Here is a 27,743-nt window from a genome sequence, read left to right as displayed (position 1 = left end):
TACATCTATCCTTGCAAATAGTGGAGAGTTCACAGAGTGATAAAGGGAAAGAGTAATGCTTTTAATCTCGTTTTTCGCGGTGAAACCATTTGCACTGTATGTTTCTATGTATGAAAATCTGTATGGACACTTCACATACTCACTCTCAAAGGCTCTTCCTGTTTGGTTATTCATAAAGTTTCACTTCCCCAAAACTATTTCCAGTCTGTTACCATCGTACTGCTGTCCATGGTGCAACATCTTGATCAATTTGGGGAAAGAAAGGCCTTTGGGGCAGATTCTGTATCACCTATAGAGTTATATTAATAAATCCAAAACTTTTATGCGTTTACAGAGATTGCAGTTATTGCAATTTCTATGGATTCAATGCAGTGAAACATATTTTAACAGAACAACGTAGGAAAAGAGAAATTGCTGCTTATTGTAAAGATGACACATTAAGTTGCAGACAACCACAATTAAAAAAGACACTTCCGGCCATGGCCTTCATCAGGGAAAGGGAGAAAAACACACACCATTCATTCACACAAGTGAGCACACCTCATGTAAACGACCATCAACGCTGGCAGCTCAGCCCAAAATTGCACCTGTGAGTGGTGCTTATCCATTGTTACTGCTCATGCACCCTCTTTACAAACACAGACCAGGGCGCACAGTATTTGCTCCTTGTATGTACACTGCTTTACATGTATCAGCTACCATGATCGTCTTAAGGTGGTACGAATACTGAAAAGTGTAATGCACTGTTACACTGCGAAGTGAAGCATGCAGAAGGGGAATTGAAACAAAACGAAAATTCATAGGTGAGAAGGTATGTGATGTTATTTCAAAGATTACAAAATTAAGTCAAGTTTATGAATAACTTGGCTCATGAGTACGAGTACGAGCCCACTTACCAGTAGGACATTGCATTCCCTTTGGCTTGGAGGCATGCACTTACTCAGTTGAGAAGAGTGGCATAAATCTGATTCAGATGGAGTTGAACCGACATAGTTTCTAATTGGGGACAGCTCTGTGGGTGTTCGTAGCCATTACACAGTTCACAGAGAGATGAGCCACATGTGAATGGACATTGTTCTGTTGGAAATGACACTACCATTTTGTCACGTGAGATGTAACATACAAGGTCACAGAATGTTGCAGGGAGTCCATCACTAGTTCTCGGATGGCAGACGCAGATGTGAAGGGACTGTGTTGCGCCTGGTGCACAGTATGGCATTTCCCCTCTTGCGGTAGTTGACCAGAACCTTGATGACAAATGTGCCTGCCCTCAGGTTCGTGTGCATTCCTACATTGGGCTGCTGTCAAATCTGAAGGCCCCACAAATCTGGATATTGCACGATTTGACCAGCTGGCCAAATGGAGACCTACAATGAGGCCACTTCCACTCTGTCAGGTGCTGTTAACAGTGTCCCACACAAGTACGCAACACCTCCATGTCTGTGTCAGTAATCACTCAACATCTGAAGCTGTTTGTGGCCCCTTACATACCCTGCCAGGCCTGATAAATACACTAAACACAAATGACATTAATGTACTCTGGTGGTTGTCTTGCTTGTCACAGAGGATTGCAATTATAATTGTTCATATGCTAGTGTATACATAGACGAAGTTACATTAACATTCGATTGTGTCTTCTGGGTGCTTTACTTTTTCTGCGAGGATGTGTAGTTTTGCTTCAAATAGGTCTTTAAAACGTGCTTTTCTTTTAGGTATCCGTTTTTTACACATTCACATATATACTTATGTTTCCATTCATATTTGTGCCAATACAAAACTGTTGTTGTACTGTTTCTTTTTTATTGTGTGTATGTGTGTTTTGTTTCGAAACCTGATCTTTTGTTTATGCTATTAAGGTCTGGAAAGGCTGTGTGTTTGCACAGAGAAAGGAAGTATCCATTTCTTTGTGATGAGTGATGAAGGCTTCACAGAGGAATGTGAAGATGATCAATCAGAAAGTTATATGATGCCAAGTACCTCTGCTACACAGCTGAGGTCAACATTTAGCATGCAAGATGCCGCAGGACCTTCTAGTGCAGCACCAGCTGCTGATGTTGCAGAACCTGTTCGAGCACCCTCCCCCACTGGACTCGCATCCTCCAGGTTTGTTACAAGCAGTCATTGTTTTGGCTTAACTCTGTTACTTATTATGATGATTTATTGTAATTATTTTTTGGGGTGATTTGTTGTTGAAATTGTTGAAAAAAAAAATCAATTCAGGGTTGCCACAAATTCTGGAAGTCAGGGAATTTCAAATGTGTTTGGTAAATCAGGGAAATATCAGGGAAATTTGAGAAAAAAAAACACTGGAAAAAATTCATTTTTGTGTCAGCAGATTAAATTGTTTACTGAGATGTCATGCATATTTGCTGGCTGGGCGCAGCTGAGTACATGAGCCCGCTTTCCTACTCTCTCATTCTTACTGCTTCTTTCCTTTCTACCATTCCCCTCAGCTTGCAGTCAGTGCTGTACCACTTCTTGCCACAAGCCTAGCAGCTGCCGATGAGAGGCAGGGACATATGAGGAGTCGTTTGTTTGGATCTGATTCTCAGAGACTGTTGACACAGCAGATGGGAGTGGCAATCATTTTTGCATGAGTTGTGTCTAAGTGATTGTGTGTGTGTGTGTGTGTGTGTGTGTTTCGTTTTCTGACAAAGGCTCTGGCCAAAAATTTAGTTGTTAGAGTGTGATTGTGATTGTCTTTTCTATGTGCCTGTCTGCAGCTCAGCAATCATCTTTACGGTGAGTTGCTACCTATCTTCATTAGTATTGATTCTCAGAGTATTTGTGCAAGTTATCTGTTGCATGGATTGATCACTACAGTCTCATTTCATCAACATGGTGTCTGTGACATGTGAATAGCTGGTTGTACAAGTGGACTTCCATGAAGGGCCAGAACCACAGGCCATTTTTGTGGGGTATCTCTAACGGATTGGGCCTGCCGATCTGAAGCCCATCATTTGCCACTAATGTACAGGCCCTGCCCATTGGATCTAATCTCACCAATCTGCTCGCAGGCCAGGTCTGTTTGTGTGTGGCATAATGTGGAAGATTTTTGTGGTTTATCCATGGACCCAGGACTGTGGTGCTCCTTGGCCGCCCAGAGGCAACAGGCAATGGAGTTCAGGAATTGCGACTGTGTCACTGCAAGTACATTGTACAGTGTGGTGTTTTACAGACATTTTATTTCTTCTAGTGCATTTTGGCACTTTGAAAGAGTTTATATATTACAAAGAATGGACAATAACAAACATAAAATTGTGGAAGTCATTGTCAGTTTGTACACTATGTACTTATGTATTTGATGAAAGAAATGCCAAACAATACCTGTAAAATAATAGACATAACTCAGTGGGTAACAACCAACAATAAAGAACATAGTAGAACCAACATTTTATTGGCGGTCACCTGTAGTGTTGGTTTACACATCTCTACCCTGCCTTGTACACTTCTTTCAAGAGGCCTATTTTTTCTAAGGTTTTTTCTGAAATCAGTGAAGGTATTTTAAATCTGTCTTCCGACTCCAATGAAATGTTTATTTTTGTCACCAAATGTGTGTTGTTTTATTGAAATAAATCGGTGGTCTTAATGAAACACACATACCATTTAGCTCTTTCTCCATCTAAAAACAGTTAATTAGAAAAGAAGTCCTTACTTTTTTTTTCAACTTACGTCTTTACTTACCCTGGAATCCAAAATTTGTAAGGGAAAAATGCTAAAACTTGTCTGGAAATATCGGGGAATTGCACTTGGGAAAACCATGCAATTCCACAAAAGAAATTTTATTTATTCACTGGCTTCAGGTGCTTAGTGCCCTTCTTCAGAAGACTGTGCAGAAAAATATACCATAGAAAAGTAATAGAAAAAATAATATTAAAGTTTAAGAAGTATAAAAATTTACTTCGAATTACTGCATTATTAGAGAGTGTATAAAAAAACAGCAAGTGTATGCAGCGTTTTACTGTACTTCTAAAAAAATGCAAGAACAGTATGTAATACAATAATAAAATGTGTTTATGTGACAAGAGCATGTACAAATATGGTATAAGGAAACCAAACAACAAGTGCAGAGATCATGCAAGAACTGGAGCAAGTCGGCTAATGAGTTGCGTAACTTTAGGTTGACCTCGGAGTCTGAGTAAAAGTAAGATAAAATAATAGAGCAGAAACTTACATCACTGTAGTTGCCATAAAACAGAAACAAATATTGAGAAGTTTCCCCATAAAAAGTTCTTCGACTGCTATTAAATCATTAAACCTATGTTATCTGCTTCAAAAAGTAGATCTTGCTGCTGTTCTGAATAAGCAGAAGTCTTGGTTTACAAACTTTGACCAAGTGGGTAGTAATGGTCATATCAATTTGTGCCACACACAATTTTGAGTTTCTGTCTTGTTTATTTTGAGGTACGACTGTACAAAGTTGGCACAGGTGCCGCATTGATACTTCAAGTGAAACTGACGTAGGTCTTTTACACATTTTGCTACAATGACAAAATTGTTAAAAACAGAAAATTAGAGATTACAATGAATTTCGACAGATAATAGTACATTAAATAACACTGAACAAGTCATAAAATAAAATGACATTACATAACATGAATTTTGCTACAGAGCAATTTCATTCACCGTGAACATAGTCAGATACATACATATAATGGTACATATAACATTTTAATGACAATATTATGAAAAGGGTAGATTGTTACTCATCATATAATTGAGATGTTGAGCCGCAGATAGGCACAACAAAAAGACTGTTAATCCAGTAAGCTTTAGCTCTGGATGCCAAGGTCAGACCAGTACATTTTAGTGGATTATTCGTAAGATATATCATATAAATTCTTCCTAACATGTTTCCTAGGTAGCTTTAATTAAAATGTGCTTCATTTCAGTAATTCAATATTTTCAAACTTGAATCTGACAGATAAGATAATGCTTTGTGCTTACCGAGTTAAACTCTTATTTTAATTGAATTTTGTTCTTTGTTTTTTGAATTACATTAATTTTTAACTGTGTGTCGTGGATGATAATTGTAACTGAATTTACTAATTTTAAATACTTTCAAATCATTTCTGTTTTACATGTGTTATCAACAATGATGGTAGGAGAATTTTAGCAATATTGAGAGAATAGAGTAGTTTTAAACATTTCAGCCAATTACCGTGTCTACTTGAGATATAAGGAATACATTGTGTAGATTTATTTCATGATCACAATGTCTAAAGTGTAGTATTACTGATATTGCCAATATCTGGTTATGCTTAGGATTGTTGTTGACATGCTGTTGTTAGCTTTTCAACTAATTAATGTGATCGAAAAATTGCTGGTAATGAACTTTAAAGAAGTGTTAAGGTCCTAGCTGTTATGTTTCAGTATGTATGTGCACATAACCATCCATTTAACTAATATATGAAATCCTACATATTAACGATATGTAAAATAAGTTAATACAAATGATATGCGTGGCACTATGGATGGGAAGTTTAGCAACTTATTGCTGAAACAGATACAGTGAAATCAGAAGTTTGCTAGCAGGGAACCTGTCAGTAGAAACAAAGTGTGAAGTATATCATAAGGCTGGAAGCTGTAACTGGAGTAAGTGGAGAGAATTTCTCAATCAGTAGCTAATATGATGAGTTAGAAAATAACTGCAGAGGAGAGGAAGTGAGGGCACAATTGTATACTTCCGTTGCAGTGAAACGACTAGTACTAGAATACAAGCATGGTTGTGAATACGGTCGTTAAACAGTTATAACTAGCAACATTCATAGCAGTTATGTGGTAAGCTTTATAAAAGGTCACTGAACTGGTGTAGAGACATCATTAGCATGAAATATGGGCATGCAAACAACATGCAAAATGCACCAAGGGGCCAAAAGCGATAATTGAAGTAAGTAGAGAAACACTTCTGGATCAGTAGCCAAAATGGTCAAAAATAACTATAGGATAATATAAATGTGGGCATAGTTGTATACTTCTGATATAGTGAAATAACTAGTTCAAGAATGTACAGACGGTCCTAAATATGTTTCATGAAATAATTATATAGTTCCTTTCACACTAATTGTATGCATTAAGTGTAATAGATTTGACTGGCTGAAACAGTATGGGTAATGTGCTTGGTAACAGTAAATACTGATGTCAGAAAGAAAAGAATGTGTGTTGCTGATTGCTTGTGTATAACTAACCACCTGAAGCAAAATTATCTTGTAAGTTGTGGATGGTTTAGTATCTGTAATAATAAATGCTAACGTAAGTGGCTAACCAATCGCAACTGAAAAGGATAATTACTTGTCACTGTTGATGACGCACAACCTGTAACTATCGATGATCAACTTATACTAAAAAAGCTGTGTAAAAAAAGATAAAGTTAACTATATGTAACAAATGTACCAAACAGTAAAAGGTTGACTTATTATAGCTGTGAACAGCTGTATATGGCTAACAGCAACTAAATGCAACACTGTATGGCCAAACTGTAGTGGGTAACTAATGATTTACTGGCTGTACGTAGCAAAGTCCAACAACTTTATGAAAACTATTGAAACTAACACACTGATTGCAACCTACTGACTGCAACGTACTGAATGTACCTGCAGTCACAGTTGTAGCAGTGACTGTAACCTACCGAATAACTATGTCCTACCTATGAAAATTAATAGGGCCTATAACTAACCGTCTGCATGTAGGGAAGAAAATTTCCCATCCATATTGCCACATGCCATTTGTATTAACTTATTTTATTTATCATTAACATGTAGGATTTTATATATTAGTTAATATGCTGGTAATGTGCACTTACATTTTCATTTGTATTTCATGGCAACTGCAGTTACGTAAGATTTTTGTTTTATTATTTTGTGTTACTTTTACCCCCACTCTGAGACCAACCTCAAGATACACTTGTCATTAGCTGCTTAGCTCCAGTTCTTGCATAAATGTCTGCACTTGTTGATTGATTTCCTTATACCATATTTGCAGATGCACTATTATCCATGTGTGAGCACTTATAAGCTCTTTTTGCGATGGCACATTTTATTATTGTATTAAACATTGTTCTTGTATTTTTTTCGGACTACAGTATCAAGTGGCATACACCTGTTTATTTTTGACACTCACTGATGATGATGTAATTCTTGGTATGTACCATCTCTTTATCTTACCGAGTGAGGTGGTGCAGTGGTTAGCACACTGTACTTGCATTTGGGAGGACAACAATTCAAATCCACGTCCAGCCATCCTAATTTAGGTTTTCCGTGATTTCCCTAAATAACTTCAAGCAAAAACTGGGATGGTTCCTTTGAAAGGGCACGGCCAACTTCCTTCCACGTCCTTCCCTAATATGATGGGACTGATGGCCTCGCTGTTTGGTCCTCCTCCCAGCATCCCCTCCAACTAACCAACCAACTAACCTTTACCTTCAAATTTTTATACTTGTGAAATTGTAATATTCTTACCCACCTTGTACTTATTTGTGGTATATTTTTCTGAAGGAGGACACAAGTGCTTGAAACTGTCCGAGAAATAAAATTTCTTTTGTGCAACTGGTAGCTAATTTTTTTCCTTTTTTTTTTAACAACTACTTTTATGGTTGCTAAGGACAGATAAAGTACTAAATTGTTTGAGGGTGTTGACAGAGCTATAATTTCTGTATTACTGCCAGTTTCTTGAGCATGATTTTTATTTGATTTTTAAATCATTCCACATTTCTGTAAAGTACATAAAGCCATTTGGCATTGATGAGGGGGTGACCTTGAAGGGCATTTCAGCTACATAATTGGCAGATTTTATTTATTTACACAGCATGACAGCTTCCCTTCAAAAAGTGTGAATGTTGTGTCCTAGGCATTATCTATCTAGTGTAAGTGACTTAATGAGTGTGTGTACTATTTAGTGCAAGTGTTTTTGTGGGGAAGAGGGTGAAACCCATTGCTGCCGTATAGCCTAATCTTCTGACTGGCTTGAAGGGAACCACTGAAGTTAATGTCCTTGCTGAGGGTCAGATCACCATCAACAGTGCCACATGTCCTCACTCCTTGAGACATGGAGAGTTTTGGTCTTGCTGACCCAGTACTGAGTATGAAAATTTACTACACCACCAATGTTCAAACTGACTATCTCAGAGTTGAGTGTGCATTGTCAGCCTCAACTACAGAAAGGGATCTGTCTTACATAAACTTATGACATTATGACACATTTTATGTTCATGAAAATTGAAATGCTGTCTTGAAACAGGAACTCTAACCTGGTGGGCTGGTTTATTATTCCACTGAAAATGTCAGCACACAACACTGTCACTATCAGCTGAACGTTTTTTCATTTTATGATGTTACAGTATAATATCGTAGATGCAACAGCAAAACTTTAGCGTGCTTTGAAAGCTCTTTTCATGTTAGGTCCTTTTTCAAATTTCGTTTGTGCTTTGTGAATGAAAACCTTCATATCATCAGTGATCTATCAATTACTGCTGATATCTTCTGCTTTCCAGTTTTTCTAGTAGTGTTGTGTTAAAGTGTATTATCCCTGTATTTTTCAGTTCCGGCAGCAGCCAGTTACTGGCAAATAAAACAGAGCTCAGTATGTCTGACCTGCAACAGCTCTACGAGCTGACTTTATTTGAAAACTTAACACCTTGCTATGCAGCTGCAGTGCCACCCTGTTGGAGTGAGATAATGCAGGCACAGAAACAGCGCAGGCATCCTCAACATTTGCAGCAGGGTGATGACCTGCAGCTTACGCGGTCCTGGAGATTGCAGAATGATGCGTAAGTCTTAAAAATTTCATATTGATATTTCATTTCTACGTCTTTAAGAGCAATTTATTTTCATAGCATGTTTTTCATTTCTTAAGAACAATTGTAGTGTTGTATGTTAAAGTGTGTTTCTGGAGCTGTTGTCAGTTTCGGATTTGGCAGAGCATCATAATTAAGTGTAATAAGCTGCCAATATAAATATCAGTGGCAATTACAGGAGGCCCATGGGTTGAACCCACTTGCAGGGCTTCACCCTCAGGTGCAGTGTTAAACATAGGGGCCAAAAAGACACAGTGCACTGTGTTGTAGCATAGGGCTTTGTGGAAGCATTACCAGATTACAGAAGTGGCTTGTTACAGATTGGGCAATAAGAGGCAAAAAATTACTGTTGGTAAAAGATCCAGTCAGAAATATAAAAAGAAGTGGCAATAAAAATACACTAAAGTATGTAGCAATAGAAATAGGTGACATAGATAAGATCAAGGTTCAAATACCTTGGTGAAATAGTGCTAGGAAATGTATTTGAAACTTCTGTGACACATGAATGAATGATCAAAATGGAAAGAGCAAACAGTTTGGTCAAGATTATCTAGTATAAGAAATAAATATGTAGGAGTGTGAAACCATGTCGCTTCAACGTGTATTTCTTATATGCGTATGAGGTTAACAATGGATTAGAAGGTAAATGCATTAGACACACTAGAAATAAGCGTTAGTAGAAAAATTATGTGTGTGTTACAAAGGGTCGTTGGAAAATTAGAAATAACGGAGAAATCTCACAGAACAGCTGGAAAATATCAGCTGTAATGACAAACTTTTGGGAAGTCAATTCAAGAATCAGAAATAACAGAGGCTCTAAGAGGTATGAAACTTGGAATTATCTAAATACAGAAAAAAATAAAACAGGAGCACAATGTACAGAAGAAACAAAGTGACACTTAGGGAAAATTAGAGGTTATTGGAACAAAAAAGAAAGAGGATTAACTGTTACACAAGGGAAAAGGGGGCAAGCATCTTGTCACCAGTCCTTCCATCTATTTGAACATCAATTATATACTCTTCTTGACAAGTGAAAATAGGCCTATATAAATATCAGTGTATAACAGCTAAAGTGCCACTAGTCAGTAGTAAATATACAACCTTGATGAAGCACACTTTGCAAATGTTAGATTATTTGAGAACATAACAACTTAACAATGCAGTCATACACCAGGAAAAAAATTATTCCAAATGTATAGGATTCTTTACTGTGTTTGTTATTGATTTATGAAGTTTTATGTTTATATGTCGATAATAGACATGCACTATTGCAGAATATAATCACCAATTGGGTATTTTTTTCTTTGTCAGTACCACATGGGATGAACATGTGTTTGAAATAACACTCCCACGTAGTTGCTGCATTGGCCATGTTGATCTGAAATTTTCCCTTCATTCTCCATGTTCAAATCCACCAAATATACAAGTAACTCTCCTGAAACAGAATGCAACTGGGATTGGAAGGAAAGAGAAAACCATGATGCCACAAGTAGATGAAGGAATAGATTTCAACATTGGCATGCAGTGTGATGGTGAAGTGAAAGGTATGTCTGAAATTACATCAGAAAGACAAGACAGTGTATTTGCTACTTTGAAAAACTAATAGTTTATTTTTTAATTTTATTTCATTTTGACAGTTATTTTAGCCAATGGATTTTGATATCATTAGAGAATTGATGGTTGATATCTGTGTTTTTGCATGTGCTGAATGAGCCTCTTAATGGCTGTGGTATTTGAGTCATGTATTTTAATCCCACATTATAAAAATTAAGTATTGTCATAATTTTAATTTGTAATATTTTCTGTTTGTGTTGTTCAAGGGAAGACTGAAAATCCAGTTACATCAGAGGAGTACATGAGGGACCACAACTGTGAGGTATTATGTGGCCCCGTAATCTTGTCACAGTGCCTTGACCTATCAGAACAGGGTGGAACAATCACACTGACAAGTCCCAAGTTATTTAGAGTGCGAGGCCGTACTTTTCTCGTGCACATAAAAGCTGTGGCCACAGAAAAGGAGATAGTCAAAGATACAGTAAGTACAAGTTGGCATAGAATTAAATGTATTTGCAAATTTTTGTATTGGTGATCTGAATTTGGATCTCACAGTGTAAACTGTAAATACTATAAAATACAGCATTGAAACAATTTTAATGATCATAATTGTACAATAATGCTGGATCGTGTCACACATTTTTTAAATGTTGTTAACATAGATGCATAAGAACAATCAATGCGCGATAGCAGTGGAAAAAACTATCAATGACAGTGCTCCTAAAGCAGAGCTACTAAATAAACACAACCTTATGAAATTCCTTCACCAAAGAAGGTGAAATAAATATTCCAGAATCGAATCAAGAGCAGCTGTCAACATGAGTAACTTAGTAGATATCCCCGGAGCAGTGAAGCAACAGAACTCACTTAATAAAAGCAGGTCTTCCGCTCCAGATTGTATTCTAGTTAGGCTACTTTGAGAGCTTGCTGATGCAATAGTTCCATACCTAACAATCGTACACAACAGCTTGTTTGCCAAAGGTCCATACCCAAAGACTGGAAAGTTGCACAGGTCACACCAATATTCAAGAAAGGCAATGGCAGTGATCCCCTAAATTACAGGACCATGTCATTTACGTTGAAATGAAATGCAGCAAGGTTTTGGAACATATATAGTGTTCGAACATAAAGTTACGTTGAAGAGAACAGTCTATTCACACACACAGTCAACATGGATTTAGGAAACATTGTTCTTGTGAAACACAACTAACTCTTTATTCACATGAAGTGTTGAGTGCTATCGGCAAGCGACTTGAAATTGATTCTGTATTTCTAGATTGCCAGGAGGCTTTTGACACCATACCTCACAAGTGGCTTGTAATCATATTGCGTCCTTATGGAATATGGTATCAGTTATGTTACTGGATTCATGAGTTCCTGTCAGAGAGGCAACAGTTTGTAGTAATTCACAGAAAGTTGTGGAGTAAAACAAAAGTGATTTTTGGCATTCCCTAAGGTAATATTGTAGACCCTCTGCTATTCTTTATCTATATTAACAATTTAGGAGGCAGTCTGAGCACCTGTCTTAGGTTGTTTGCAGATGATGCTGTAGTTTATCACCTAGTAAAGTCATCGGAAGATCAAAACCAATTGCAAACCAATTTAGATAACATATCTGGATGGTGTGGACATTGGCAATTGATCCTGTATAATGAAAAGTGTGAGGTCACTCACATGAGTGCTGAAAGGAATCCGTTAAATTTGGCTTACACAATAGATCCATGAAATCTAAAGGTTGTAAATTTAATTAAATGCCTCAGAATTATGATTACGAACAATGTAAATGGGAAAGAACCCATCAAAAATATTGTGGGGAAGGCTACCAAAGACAACGATTTGTGGGTAGATCACTTGGAAGGTGCTACAGATCTACTGAAGAGACTGCCTACACAACACTTGTCCATTCTCATTTGCAATACTGCTGCGCTGTGTGGGATCCTTACCAGGTAAGATTAAAGGATTACATTGAGAAAGTGCAAAGAAGGGCAGCACGTTTTGTATTATTGAGAATAGGGTAGAGGGTGTCATGGACATGATACAAGTTTTGGAGTTGACATTATTACAAACTCATTGTGGTGGGCTCTTCACACAGAAATTTCACTCACCAACTTTCTCCTCCGAATGCGAAAATATTTCGTTGATACTGACCTACATATGGAGAAACGATCATCATAACAAAATAAGGCAAATCAAAGCTCGCATGGAAAAAAATTAGTGTCCATTTCTTCCGCGTGATGTTAGAGTATGGAATAATAGAGAATTATTGTGAAGGTGGTTCGATGAACTCTCAGCCAGGCACTTATGTGTGATTTGCAGAGTAGCCATGTAGATGTAGATGAAGATATTCATGTAATTTGATGTAATATGTACACTGCTGCCCATGAAAATTACAACACCCATAAGGAATGGTAGAATCACTCCAAAACCGAAGGATATGTAACACATTGGAGCCATAATAAGTGATTAAAATTGCGGAGACAGATGATGTGCAAGTAGGCCCAGCAGCACCTCCTGTTGTGTGAGCAAGCAGCCTGGTGTTATGCAAGGCTCATTTGGTGCAGAGCTGTCAAAGTGAAAACGTGGAAGTAATTGGCGATAGGCCTTGACGAGGGTGCAATATCAGCACGTGAATGAGTTCGAACGAGGCAGAATGGTTGGGCTCTGGAAAAAGAATTTGTCATAAAGTGACATTGTGGTTCATACAGGACCCACTGTTACAAGAGTGATGTATATAGAACCAGTGGATAGAAGAGAGTTGTACACACTGACAAAAGTACTGGACCATGCAATGTGACCACAGACTGGGATGATCGCTATCTTGCCCGTATGGCTGCAACTGACAGAAGAGTTAAATCTGTAATTTTAATCACTTATTATGGCTCCTTCAATGTGGGAGTGATTCTGACCATTTCTTCTGGGTGTTGCAATTTTGACTAACAGCAATATATATATTATGTCAAACAAATGACATGGGTATTCAGTCCTTAGGCTTATAAGTTAACAAGACCTTAAAAACGGGTAATAACATGTTTGCATTGATGTTTCGACGCTGTCTGCTGAGGGCACATGTGCCATAGCATCAGCTTCCATTGTTCAGAAACCACCAATGCTTTAGACAGCTATCGGCATTTGAAGTTGGCACTGGCATACTGAGTGGTTAAATGTGGTGTTTTTTTATGAGTCCTACTTCAGCTTAACCTACAGTGAAGGTCGTAAATGTGTTAGATGCTACCAGGGTTAATGCTGTTGGATAGACCATGTTGTTGAGCAGCATAGTGGACAAAAGCAAAGTGTGAAGGTTTGGGGAACTATTGATTATAACATGCAAACTTGCGTTCTATGTATTCAGGGCAGTCTGGGCAACAGGCACTACACAGTTTTGCATGTTATTGTTCCCATCCTAATACTTAGTTCATGCAATTTGCCATCCTGACACAGTGTTTTGTGCAGAGTGCAGACATAATGTAATTGAAGTTGGCACTAAAACCATCATTTCTCACTGCAATGTCTGTCTGCCATTTTTAAAGAGAGACATTGCCATGGGCATTGATTTCTGATCTTCATTAGTGCTACATTCATATTCTGTGCAATGTTGTGAATGGACTGCAAGTTGCTGAATCGTAATTGTATGAGGTCATAAGACAGTCCTAACTATTCTATAAGTACATTGTATGTTTCTCTGAATACAGAATGTTAAATTACAGTAGTAACAACAATATAAGGAAAAGATAGATCGCTACCTACCATAAAGACGACATGTTAAGTTGCAGACAGGAACAACGAAAAGACACTTACATATTAGCCTTTGGCCACAGTCTTCATCAAAAAAGGAAACACACACGCACGCGCACACACACACACACACACACACACACACACACACACACACACACACACACACCCACACACACACATTCATTCACACAAGAAAGCACACCTCATACACTCAAAACTGCCATCTCCAGCAGCTTGGACTGGAATGCAGCTATCATGTGGAATGGAAGCTGCAATCTGGAGAGCGGCGGGAAGTGGAAGGGATAGTAGTGTATAAGTGGGGTGAGAGAGGAACTCTGTGTGGGGGAGTATGCAGGGATTAGAATGCTGACAAGTGCAGTGTCAGGAGGTTGTAGGAAAGGGAGGTGCGGAGATGGAGTGAAAAAGAAGAGGAGCAGGAAAGATGGGTGGGTGCATTGGCAGAGGGTGGCACACAAACAAGGTGGGAGACACGCATAGGGAGGAAGTGATAGGATAAGGGGAGATGGGTGGAAACTGTTGGGTGAAAGGTGTGGAGACAGTAGGTTACTGTAGATGGAGGCCGGACTAATTTCGTGAACGGAGAATGTGTTGTAACGCTAACACCCATCTGCACAGTTCAGAAAAGTGGGTGGTAAATGGGAGGATCTAGACGGCACAGGTTGTCCCCCACCAGTTTTCCTGAACTGCGCAGGGGGGAGATAACCTTTAAACACGTTCTCCACTCGAAAAATTATCCTGGCCTCAACCTATGGTAACCTACTCTCCCTACAATCTCTATCCAACAGTTTCCATCCTCCTCTGTCCTGTCATTTCCTCACTATTCTCGTCTCCAACTCTCTTTGTGTGCTGCCCTCTGCCAACAATATGTGCCCATCTTTCCCCTTCTCACTCCTCTCCTTGTTTGATTCCCATTCCCCTCCCCACCCCCACCCACACCCGTCCCCACCTCATTTTCCCACAGCCTCGCAAGGCTGTGCCTGTTGGCAGTCTAAACCCTGCACGCTCTGCCAAAATGTGTTCTTCTCTCCCTCCACCCACACTTCATTATCCTTTCCCCTTCCTACTCCCCCCCCCCACCCCCCCGCAGATTGCTCCTTCTGTTCTACGTAAATCACGTCATGTATGTGTGAGGTGTGCTTGCTTCTGTGACTGAATTTGTGTGTGTGTGTGTGTGTGTGTGTGTGTGTGTTTTGTATTCTGATGAAGGCTGCGACTGAAAGCAAATGTGTGTCTTTTCATTGCTCCTGTCTGCAACGTAAACATTTCATCTTTATGGTAAGTAGCAATCTCCATCACAGTAAGACACAATGGCTTCCCAAAATTGAGGATTTTTCATGTTTCCTGTTCTGAAGAAAGTGGCACTTGTGAAAGTAGCTATAGTACCTGCACAAAGTGATAGTTGGAGTTGATACTAGGCAGAAGTTCATACAGGTCCCTTATATATGAGGTTCATTCAAATGAAACCTGGTTAGTGCATCTACCTTTGCCTTACACGTAAGGTGGCACCATGTAACTGCAGATATGGTGGCACTATCTATTGGTAGAGAGACTGACGTGTGTGAACTGTTTGAGGTTTCATAGCTCCAGTGTGGTTTCATGCCTTAGAGAAGGTGGTCACACAAGTTACCATCCATTACCAAACATGCAGGCGAGTAGGCTGGAACAACGAGGAGTGATTCAAATTTTGGCAGTGGAGGGAGTTGGAGGCTGTGAAAGGTATCAGTGGATGAAGGCTTTGAAAGGTATCCACGGATGAAGGCTGTGAATGGTGAGTACAGTTTGAGTCATTCAAGTGTCGTGGAATGGCAGAAACGATTTGTTGAGGGGCGCCAGTCACTGGAAGACGATGCTCGTCCTGGACAGGCTCATCGTGTCATCACACTGGAAATTGTTGCGGAAGTGATTGCATTAGTCTTGGACATCTGCAGAATCACCATGGATGAGATCCATTGGTTACTGGGTATTAGCACCATAATGCACCAACACTTTCGAAAACTCTGAGTGTAGTGGGTTTCCCACCAACTGACCGCTGAACAGCGCAATACTCCAATGGTGCAGACTTTGAGTTATGTGCAACATTATCATGAGGAGGAATACAGCTTTCTGTCATGTATTGTCACGGCCGACGAAGCATGGTGTCACCATTTTGAACTGGAAAGCAAGTGTAAGAGCAAGCAGTGGAAACATGCGACTTCACCACCTCCAAAGAAATCAAAGGCCGTGCACACCAGTTCTGCTAAGGTCATGATGTCCTTTTTTGGCCGGAAGGACCCACTGCTTGTTGAGTTCCTGGAATGGGGAACCACCATCAATGTCCAGTGTTATCAAGCCACTTTACAGAACCTGGGACGAGCCATCAAGTCAAAACGCCAAGGCATGTTGTCCAATGGCGTTATCCTTCTGCATGACAATGCTCACCCATACTCCGCCAGTGCGGTGAAGACGACATTGGAGCAGTTTCGGTGGGAAACATTGGAACATCCTCCGTACAGTCCCGACCTTTCACTGTATCACTTTCATGTGTTTGGACCTCTAAAACAAGCTATTCGCGGACATTGATTCGCAATGGATGACGAAGTGTGTGACTGGATCCAGGCCTGGATCTGACGGCAGCCTACTAGCTTCAAGGATGGGATCGATTGGCTAGTATCGCAATGAGATAAATGTGCCAACAGTTTTGCCAACTATTTTTGAGTATGTGTACTGTGTATAACTACAGTTTTGAGTTAATAAAATTGTTACTGTTACTTCACACTAGTGACCGGGCTTCATTTGAATGCCCCTTATAAATTTTGTACTAATTTGAACAAAATTGAAGATGTTGGAGGTGGAATCCATAGGTCACACATGAGTTGTTATCTGGGAAAGAATGGGGGGGGGGGGGGGGGGGGGCGGCGAGGTGAACTGCTTTGGAAAGAGGGTGCGGGGAGGAACTCTATAACAGCTGTGTAGAAATTTAAATGAAATGTTATACACATACGAATAAATGCCAGAAAATTCCATGAGGGTGGGGGGATTATCAAGATGGTAACACGTAAAAATAATCAAGAAGACCAGTATCAGTATTGAATCCACAGTTTTCAGGATTAGTGTGCTGATTAGTAACTGCCAAATTACCCATTGGATTATATAGCGGGCTCACAGCCAATCGCAAGTTTCAAGTCTGTTATTACATTTCTGATTGTGAAATGGGCTGAGCAGCTATAACAACTTAGTGTTTCTTCTTCTCTGATAATAAATGGCATGACATGTTATATACCATTGGAAAGCTGAGAAGTCAATCTATTAAGTGGTGTACAAAACATTGAATTTCTATTGATAATTTGTGAGTTACAAGAAATCTTTTCCCTGTTTCATAGGTTTATCACCCCCCCCCTCCCCCCCCCCCCTCCTTCCACTCCCAGTCCCATCAGGAAAATGCTCTCCAGAAATTTTGTAGTGCACAAAGCAAGAAAGAAGAAAAGTGATACATGGTATGAGTGTGAGAAATGTCTAATAGAAAGGATAGATTTACAAAGAATTCCTGTGAAAAAATTGTATAATTTTGCAAAAAGTGTGCAAGACAAAATATGCAGATTTTTGTAAATTTAAATAGTAAATATGGGGTCAATTACGGGGAAAAATATTAATAAGTCAGTGGGTTAACATTTCACCGCAGAGGATAGGGTGGAAATGGGAGTAAAAAACATGTAAATATAATTACTCTATTTTACACTAAGAAGTACATTTGCGCACTTTTCCTCTCTAATATAAGTTTATGATAATTGAGCAATGCCAGTGAATTGGCAACTGTGGATATGTTATGTAATTGAACTGATGAAAACAAGTTGTTGTTTCTTAAATGAAATGTAGTGTTTAATGAATATTTGCCTTATGTGTTTTTATTATTGCTTCAGTGATATTGAAAGACATTGTTTTTTTTTATTTTTTATTTGAAGGGCTCTAAAAGCCGAGGGAGTGAAGAAAAAGGGTCAGCTTCAAAAAAGAGTAGGTTGGATGGAAGTTCAAAAAGCAAAACTTCAGATTCCTCAGTGGATTACTATGTGCAAGTGCCCCGGAACACTGTTGACAGACTTGTTACTGCAGTTTCTAAGAAAATGGAGTATTATTTGGGATGTGACTGGCTGCATGAAGTTTCCATTACAATTAGGAAAACCAAGCAAACCAACATTCCTAATGAACGGTAAGTTGAAACTTCAAGCTTTGCAGTGCAGTTAATGCACTATTTCAGTAACTTCTGTTGTTCATAAAACTGTATGTTTCAAATGGAGGGGAAAAAGTCAGCCATAGGTTTGATATGCTGATTCATGTTATCATTTTCTCCCTTTGTATAGTGCTTGTGAAGTCGTGTCTAATATTGTAAGATCCCCAACTATGATAGCAGCACAGGTTAAGCACTTATTTAGACTCTTTCCACAACTGTAATAATATTAGTTGTTGACACTGATCATTATCAATTAACCTTTTAGGTCACAACTATTTTGGTGAAAGTAGGTCTGATTCCTCTTCCATACTTCACCCATACACAGTAGTATTTTCTTAAATGAAATCATTTGTTTGTGAGTTTATAGGGAATTATCTGTATATTTATCTACCCTTTGCTGATTTTTAAGAGCCTTTTCCACTGACCCCAGAATGGGGCTGGCTGCATCCAGTTCCATTCAACCATAATCTGTAGTAGGACTTTCATGGTTTTGTCTGTCCATCATTTCCTTAGTCTACTAAGTAGTTGTATTTCTTTTTGTCTTCCAACAAGCACTGTATTCAGTTGTACAAGCCCCATCTCCTACCCATCAGAGACTTATTACATTTGTTTTCTGGACAGTTTCTGGTTGCCATATCAATTTTACCAGTTTCTGGTTCGTCTTTTGACTTGAGTCATCAGCATCTTATGTTCAAGTATAGATGCATACAAATAATTTAAAATATTGGTGAAGAACAACTTGACATAATAAAAGGAGTAGTCAAGAAATATCAGTTAATGTACAAAAGTAAGAAAAAGTTCTTGTAGTGCCACTATTGTTTAAACAACATTTAAAAGGAAGAGATTGTGAAGAAAATAGAGAAAAAAGTGAAAGAATGACAAAAGGTTATTCTTGTAGATAACATGCAGGGGCTCTTAGCTTGAAAACAGAAAATTTATATGGAAAAAATATAATATACATAAGACTCACTATTATTAAGGTATAAATGACAAATCAGTGAACTTAATATCATGCTCTGAAAGTGTTCTTGAGAATACAACACTGGCATCTGCAGAGGAATATAGAGGTGAACATCAGTGAAACATTTTGGTTTAAGGCAGATATTGGAACAAAGGACACCTTGTTTTCTATTCAGGTCTTAGTACAAAAAAGTCTCGACAAGAAATTGTATGCATTATATATTACAAGAAGGCACCAGCCACTTTCAAGCACTGGATCCTTAATAATCAGTTTAAACTCATAGGGCACTACGGTAAACAAATCAGCATAACTGAAGAACTGTACTGAAACTAAAAGCCCCATTGGAGGTTGATGGTCGTATTTCAGATGACATCAAAATACAAAATGGTGACAGATAAAAGGTTGAATAACATCTGTTACACAGATAAAGTAGAATTCTGTCAGTTCTTTCTAAAGAGAGTTATTGTCTCTAGCCAATATTTGGACTTCAGAAAATCAAAAAATAAAATTGTGGCCATTAGCAAGAAGAGAAACAAAAACATGATTATCAGTTGTGATGGGAATGTGCTTCAGAGAGCCAGAAAAATGAAATAGTTAAGATTCTGACATTAAAAATGGGGTCATGATTAAGAGATAAAAACTAAAAATCGGCATTTAAAAACATTTGACTTGTAATTGTTATCTGCATTGACTTATAAACAGCAAACTATAGGGAAACATACTTCCTGCTGGTCACCAGTCTTTTATAACAAAATGTTAGCAGAAGAAGAAGAAAAGTAAAAGTAATGAAAGTTGTTGGATCAAGAAAAACAGTTGTCTGAGGAGCAGTTAAAATTAGAGGAGAAAAGCAAAAAGTTAGGAAGTGAGATCAAACATCATTTGCAAAGACAAATTTCTACATTACAAAATATAATTATATTCAAATTTGCATATAAATAAGGAAGCTGCATGTAAAAAATAGTTATCTGTGGAAATCATACATGGGCCTTGGAAAAATCAGAATAGAATTTAAATGCAATGTTAAATTAGGATATACAAAATAAGTGAACCATTGAAGAGCTGATAGTAAAAATATTTATGGAAGGATTTATAATAAAAAAAAAAAAACTTTAGAAGTAGTGAAACATGTGCTAAGGAGTTATCAGGACTTTTTAATTTGGTATAGAATGGGCCAGTAGAGAGGAAGCAATTGCAGAAGACAATAAAGGTTAGAATATGTAGATTGGTGTGGAGGAGATAAAAATGAGTAATAAAATTGTATTAGTCTGTTTTATTTCTCTTCCTTCCACATGGCACTCCACCCCACCCGCCTTACCCCCACCTACCCGCCTTACAACCAGCTCTAGAATGAATGTTCTGTTGTAGTAGATGTGTCACCTTGAGAGACATGTGTTTGGTCTTCTGTCATTTCTCTAAAGGAACAGAGTGGGAGTTATTGTAAGGATTAACAGATGACATGTTTTGTCAGCCTCTTGTAAATATCAAAAATACAGCAAACACAAAAATGTATTTGTTTTTATAAACAGAAAATAGTGCTAATTGCATAATGTTATAGAATGTTATGCTGTCACTCATCCTGTCAGAAAAAAAAGAAAAAGAAAAAAAAGAAAGATGGATTCCATATATAAATATTGTTGCTGTGATACGAGTGCTTGTTATTTGTTGCACATCATATTTCACATTTTCAGTACCTGTAACAAGTACATTTATACTATAAAAGCATTAAGAGAGGTATAAAAACAAAGGAAATGTAATTATTAATTTATGTGAGCCCTGCAGTTTTTTGCTAACTAATGTTAGCGTTCAGTATTTGCCTGCACTTCATAAACACCCAAAGTTGATTTAAAATTTGTTCACAAGGTTAATATTTCCTGACTGCTGCGCAGTTTCATTCATTGATAAATGTAATATACTGTGACGTTGACCATATCGCTGTGTACAACAGAATGGTACAACACTACTCAAATCAAACTGTGTTGTTCTGTGACACAAGAACAACAGCATGGCTGCAGTGAATAAAAATTTATTCTTTTTCCATGTTCGAGTGGACAACAGGAAAGTTTGACACAAACATAGAAACAATCTAGGTACTGATAGAAGCAGTTGCTGACAATAAATATGAACACAATATGAGAGAAAGTGCCTGCTGCATTGTACTTGTAAAGAAGAGAGGGTGCAGCAGATTCTGTGCTGTGTGCATGAGTCACGTGGCCCACAGCAGGCAGGTTATAGCACTCCTCCCCCTTGGGGAGAGGACATACTGTTGATACGGGCATGGGGACGACAGTTGAAACATCCACAGCCTCTGTAGTGGCCACTGCTGACGATGATGTCCGCAGCGGTAGGAGATTCTGGGCCGGAAGTGGTGAGTAAGGGTGGAACCTATAAATAGGCTTCAGATAAATCAGTTGTGGAGAAAACTGGTCCCGGTCGAGTTAACTTAACAACTTGTCTGGGTGGGGCAAAGGGTAGATGTCAATGATAGATGGATCATTAACTAAAACTTCAGAGTCACTGCGGAGGTGAAGCTGACCAGTCGTTTTTTAAACCATCGATTGAATAGGCTGTATAACCCCCAATGATGTCAGCCTGTCCAAGTCGGGATTTCATTTGACGACATTGCCATCAGATGAGCAAAACCAACTGCAAAATGATTTAAGCAAGACCTCTGTATGGTGCAAAAAGTGCCAATTGGTTCTAATTAATGAAAAATGTGAAGTCATCCATATGAATACCAAAAGCAGTTCTCTAAATTTTGGTTGTACAGTAAATCACACGTATCTAAAAGCTGCAAACTCAGCTAAATACTTAACAACTAAAATTACAAATAACTGAATCTGGAATGATCACATAGATAGTGTTGTGGGTAAAGACTGTGATTAATCGGCAGAACACACAGAAAGTGCAAGAGACTGCTTACGCCAAGAGTGTCCACCCTCTGGTGGAATATTGTTGTGCGATGTAGGATCCACATCAGATGGGACCGATAGAAGTTCAAAGAAGGGCAGCTCCTTTTGTATTATCACGAAATAGGGGAGAGAGTGCCATGGACATGATATGTGAATTGGGGTGGCAATCATTAAAGCAAAGTTGTTTTTCATTTCAGCCGGATCTTCTCATAAAATTTTAACCACCAGCTTTCTCCTCTGATTGCGGAAATAGTCTGTTGGTGTTCACCTACGTAGGGAGAAATGATAATTATAATGAAATAAGACAAATCAGAGCTCATGCAAAAAGGTCTTATTGCTTGTTTTTCCTGCACATTTTTCGAGAGTGGAATGGTAGAGAAATAGATTGAAGGCACTTCGATGAACCCTCTACCTGGCACTTAATTGTGAATTGCAGAGGAATTGTGTAGCTGTAGATGTAGATCACGCAAAGCCACTGGAATAAGGCAAGCACAGAAAAAGCACACCTGTGCCATAGGTTTCATGGTAACATGGGCCGCAAAGTTAGTGGCACAACCTAACCCGTTCGAGAAGAGAGAGGAGAACTCAAACACAGGGAATCTAAAAGGGACATGGTCAGAAACGAGGTGCACAGTATCCGAGATGGAGAAACCAAAAGTATTGAAAGTGTCTAGACCAAACGAATATTCTTTGTCAGAATCTTCAGTACAACAATAATAAAAAAAATCAAGGAAGAAACCACAGATTTATACATAGTGGGAACCGTAAATTGTCTCAAAACTGTAATATGCCAAATGTTGAGTAACTGGAGACAATGCCAGAAATCCCAAATCCACATAAGTTTGCGAGTTCAGTAAACTCACAACTGCAACTGTGTTCACTTACTGTCTGAGCACTTTTTCCATCACTCACGCTCTGATAAACAGTTTGTCATGATTTGTAAGCACTGAAGACACACAGTTGACATCCCTGTCCATGTTCACAGGAGGGTGTTGGGAATGGCATACAGACACTATATGTCCTTCTTTTTTCCTACTGTTCTTGCAAGTTGCTCAGTGCTTAGGGCACACGACCTTGTCATGTTACACAAAACAGTATAGATAAGAAGGAAGTGCAGAGTGCTGCCGTTGCTGCTGCTGCTGTTGTTGTTGTGGTTGTTTGGTATGTTTCTGCCCAGTGTGTCTCAGAGAGCCCTGTTTCTATGGTTGCCATGTCGTCCCTGATCCCCCCTCCCGAGAACTGACTGATGCCTGGTGACCAGGAACAGGAGCCATCATGGTGATCTCACACCAAGCCTGGGTCTGGTCACCAGCAGTAATAGATATTTAATGCTTCAACCAGAGATGGATCTCACACTGTGGTGAGTGTTGATACACCTCTTTGTCAGGAGCCAACCAAATGTTGGTGCACAGGCCATAGAATCTGCATAGGAATCATGATGAGTGTTGGTTTGGCCACACAAGTCCTATAGGATTGGTGGGGCTGTTATAATGATGAGAGAATGCTACATGTGTTGCAATGACATGCCAGCATTTACAGTGACAATTTTACAACAACCTACACATTTCGTCAAATAAGTGACTCAGATTCCTGGAGTGGGGGTAACTGGGACAACAACTGGTTGATCTGTGGAGAAATATAAGAAATGTACAAAGCCTCACACATGTTTGCATCAATCACAGCAAAAGTGAGGAAGTTTTATGGAAGCCACTTGCCTCCACGTTTTCAGCAGCATTGTCATAAGGGGAATGGGTGGTGAGTATGCCAATGTGTGGAAGCTTGAGTAGTCAATGTGGCCGATAAGTTCATTATAGCAACTGTAAGAGCCTATTGTTGCTCAAGGAGCACTGCCTCCATGGGCAGAAGAACCAAAGGAACAACCAAATAGACTGAGTATGCGGAAGGGAAAACCAACCTCGTCATCAATTGTATAATACTGTAAGATGTAAACAACAGCATATCCACAATGAACCAAAGTTTATTTTTCTTCCACAAACAAGTGAACAACAGATGAGAATAAAGACATGAGCTGGAAACAATCCAGGTACTGATACAAGTACTTGCTGACAGTAAGCACGAAAACAATATGAAAGTGAGTACCTGCTGCCCTGCACTTGCAAAGAGGAGCCAAAGTACAGCCAATTGAAGAAAACAGGTCATTTTTGGAAGAAAAAGGTGTTGTTGACTTTGCAAAAGCAGTCACAAAGTTCGCAATCAAAACTTTTTTTGCTAACTGTAAATTTCAAAGGCCTGAGGCTTTGTTTATTGTTACTCATTTAGTGTGACAACCTTTTAAATTTGTGCATCTAATCATTTAAAAAAAAGATGTGAATTTCAACAAAAATAGGCATGAATTTTGCAAAAAATGGAAGTGAATTTTGCCAAAAATAGATGACACATTTTTCAGTTCCGTCCCTATTATAATCCATTCACTACATGTTGTCTGATGACATGTGACTGCTCTTCGTTCCAGTTTCTCAGCAGTAGAAGTGACAGTGAGAATTCAATAGAATTAATGCACTGTGCTCCATTTGGTAATCCTAGTTTACTGTCCACCTGACTGCCAATCACAAAATTATAACAACTGCTCCATATGTACAAATAATTGAATTAGTCATGTTGATTTTCTTTTTCCTTGCTGTCTAACATTTTGCAGGAGTCAGCGCTGTGCAATGCTGGAATCAAATCAATTTGTGGAGCGACTTCTGCATGTTGTGTTCCTCGAGGGCCCAGATCGGACGACTACTGCTCAAGGCTTAGCTCTAGATGTACTGGCATGGGTAGCATCTGTGCGACTGTCAAGGTTGCGGAGCGCCCGTGGAAGAATTGAAAGCCACACCCAGCAACTGGAGTTTGTGTATATGGTTGAAAAGTACCTTAGCCGATTGGTACAGAACTGCCTCTTACTTTCTGGGCGCAGCGTTGCGCGCAAATGTGTGAAGTTGATTATCATTTGCAGCGAGTAAGTATTCATTCCAGCTTGGTGTTAAGTGTCTGCAATACAACATTTTGTTTGTGGCTTTTGATTAGTGTGAATGATTGATTAATAGTTGTTTAGTTTCAGATAGATAAGTTTTTTGGCTTGCAGATATCATTCACAGTTGGTTGAGAATGAGAATTAATCATTCCCTCACAGAAAGGGGCACATATCTTATATTCTCAGTTGTTTTGTCACAAACTTTTTACACACGATAACAATTTTTAGTACTGTAGAAGGTGTTATTTGTTAAAATAATTTGGAAATGTCGTAACTTGTTGGCTTTAGGGATGATTATCGGACTGGAGGTGCAGAAGTTTGATATTGATTCCATCCCAAACTCATTTCTGGCTCTTCATATGAAATGCGGGGCACAGTGAGAGACTTGCTGGGACTCATGTAGTACTGTACCAGAGAGATTAGCCATAGGAGAGAGGAAGAAAATAACGTTCGAGTTACAAAGACATTTTGTAAGAATGTAGAACACTAGACTAACAAAAAGAATTTTCAGCCTTTTAAAACGGAGCAAAAATGGTTTAAGGATTATGACCTGTTCTTACCAAGGTAAGAGTTGAAGAGGAGGCTGTATTCAAAAGAGAGAAATTTAAGTAATAGATGATTATGTAAGATTGGGGAGGAGCCAGTAAAGAAAAGAGTTTCTTCGCAGAAGGGCAGAACAGAGGAGTCAGTGAAAGGATGGAGAAATACTGGCAGGACTTGTTTAGTATTGTAATTTAAAATAATGTAGATACTGTCAGACATGTTCTACAAGTGGTGTAAACATAATGTGAATGATAATGTAACAAGTGAAAGAGATTTGTGATCTGGTCTCTTTATGAGTTGAAGTATTCAATTTTTTCATTATTAGAGAAACAGAACTTGTTTCTGTATGTGTAGAATTGTGTATACTAACGCTAAATATATAGTACAAAAAGTTACTTTCTGTGTACTGTCTTATTTTCTTTGTAGCACTGTTAGTGCGTTTGTTGGCTTCTGTGCATTGCTCGTGTACTGTTTTAAAACTCTTTAATATGTCCTTGCTTTATAGCAAACAGATGAAACTTTTGCATGTGCTGTAGGCTACAACACAAGACTGCTTATGCACTTTTATACCTGTGCAATTAGAAATAGCTCCATTAGTAATTAATAAGAGAAAAACAAAAATGACAAATGAAAGTTACTACATGTGTTGGAATAAGGAAAAATCACTAGTATAATAAAATAATGGAAAACAGGTCGTTTTTACATGTTGACATTTTTCCTTTGACCTTTGTCTCAAAATTCGTGGTATCTCATACTTGGATCAACATCATGTTATCTTTTGCTGTGTGTAAATTTAGTCTCTCTCTCTCTCTCTCTCTCTCTCTCTCTCTCTCTCTCTCATTCTCAGCAGGGTAATGCGTGATGCATTGTTTGTTATTTTATTTATTTGTCTATAAAATATTGACTTCTTTTTCCAGAGGTATGAAAAATGCTTCTGATGGTGGAAATGCAAGGTTTGACACATCAGTATTACAAGCACTTATAGACTGGTTACCTGTCATAAGCTGCTGTCAGACTGCAGGAGCACTCCGCTGGTTCCTGTTGTTACTGACAAGAGTGTTACCCTTTGATAACACTGGAGCCGCTGCCCAACAATGCGTCACTCTGCTCCAGCAAGTGGCACAGGAGATGAACACCCGCACAAATCCTTTCCATCTCTTGCTTCGTACCAGGTTTGTTTATTTTGGAAAGTCACTGTAACACTCCCAGTCTAAAAAGTAAAATATACTATGAATATTAACCATTGCCAATAAAGGAAAATTTTAAGACAAGCAGTTTTAAACCCATTGTATTGTTATAAGAGTATTCAACAAAATAATAATTGCGAGAATTCCTCTGCACTGGCATTCTCAGATTAAAAGCTTTGATTTTCTTGTGAGATCACATTTCGGTCAAATCAGTAGCAATACACAGAGGCAGAAAAAAAATCACTTTATGGCAGTTTCTGTGTTATTTTTGCCAGATTCTGTGTTTGGTGTCTTTTATTATTATTTTCTGGTTGCTTATTTTTGAAGCACCTGGGGCCTGCGAACACATGACATGCAAAGATCTGAGGCCGTAAGAGTTGTTAGCCTAATTTGAAGGCGCAATCCGGTGTGTTTTAGTTTTATCCTTCACCCTTGCCCGAAGCAGTTTGCTCACCATGTTTTCAGCAGCATGTTGGTTTCATCACCAAACATTCCTTTTCCCACAGTAATGAAGAAATATTTTAATTTGGAAGAGAGATATTAGTTTTATTCAGCAACAGTGCCTTCCTCAATGTTTTCATGCAGCAACTTGTACCACAAACAATGTGGCATCAATTAAATTGCATATTTTCATAGTACACACATAAATCAGTATGGCACGTGCTTGGTTTGTTCCTTTCGGTGAATCACAGTAGAGAATGCCGTGCAAACATGTTTCTGGCAGTACAACAGATTACTGTGATTGTTTGCTCCAATATTATTTTTACTTTGCTGTGGGTGTTATGTTGATCGTGAGTTGGCAAAACCAATGAATATGATTCCTTAAGAAGCAATCAGTTGTACTATTTGTGCAGCACGATT

At 38.6% G+C, this 27,743-nt stretch overlaps 1 protein-coding gene across 1 annotated transcript in view; it reads left to right on the top strand.

Moving 5' to 3' along the window:
• Positions 1-27,743, top strand: part of LOC126176519 (baculoviral IAP repeat-containing protein 6) — a 329,968-nt gene that overhangs the window by 79,758 nt on the left and 222,467 nt on the right. Inside the window, exons 12-18 of the mRNA XM_049924030.1 lie at positions 1,857-2,103; positions 8,537-8,764; positions 10,103-10,335; positions 10,612-10,826; positions 18,040-18,284; positions 24,832-25,137; positions 26,613-26,867. Of these exons, the coding sequence (XP_049779987.1) occupies positions 1,857-2,103; positions 8,537-8,764; positions 10,103-10,335; positions 10,612-10,826; positions 18,040-18,284; positions 24,832-25,137; positions 26,613-26,867 (1,729 nt within the window). The remainder of the gene's footprint in view (positions 1-1,856; positions 2,104-8,536; positions 8,765-10,102; positions 10,336-10,611; positions 10,827-18,039; positions 18,285-24,831; positions 25,138-26,612; positions 26,868-27,743) is intronic.

The sequence above is a fragment of the Schistocerca cancellata genome, chromosome 1, assembly GCF_023864275.1.
Source record: "Schistocerca cancellata isolate TAMUIC-IGC-003103 chromosome 1, iqSchCanc2.1, whole genome shotgun sequence".
Lineage (NCBI taxonomy): Eukaryota > Metazoa > Arthropoda > Insecta > Orthoptera > Acrididae > Schistocerca > Schistocerca cancellata.
Note: the sequence above shows the minus strand (reverse complement) of the source record. Positions and strands in the feature narration are given on the sequence as shown.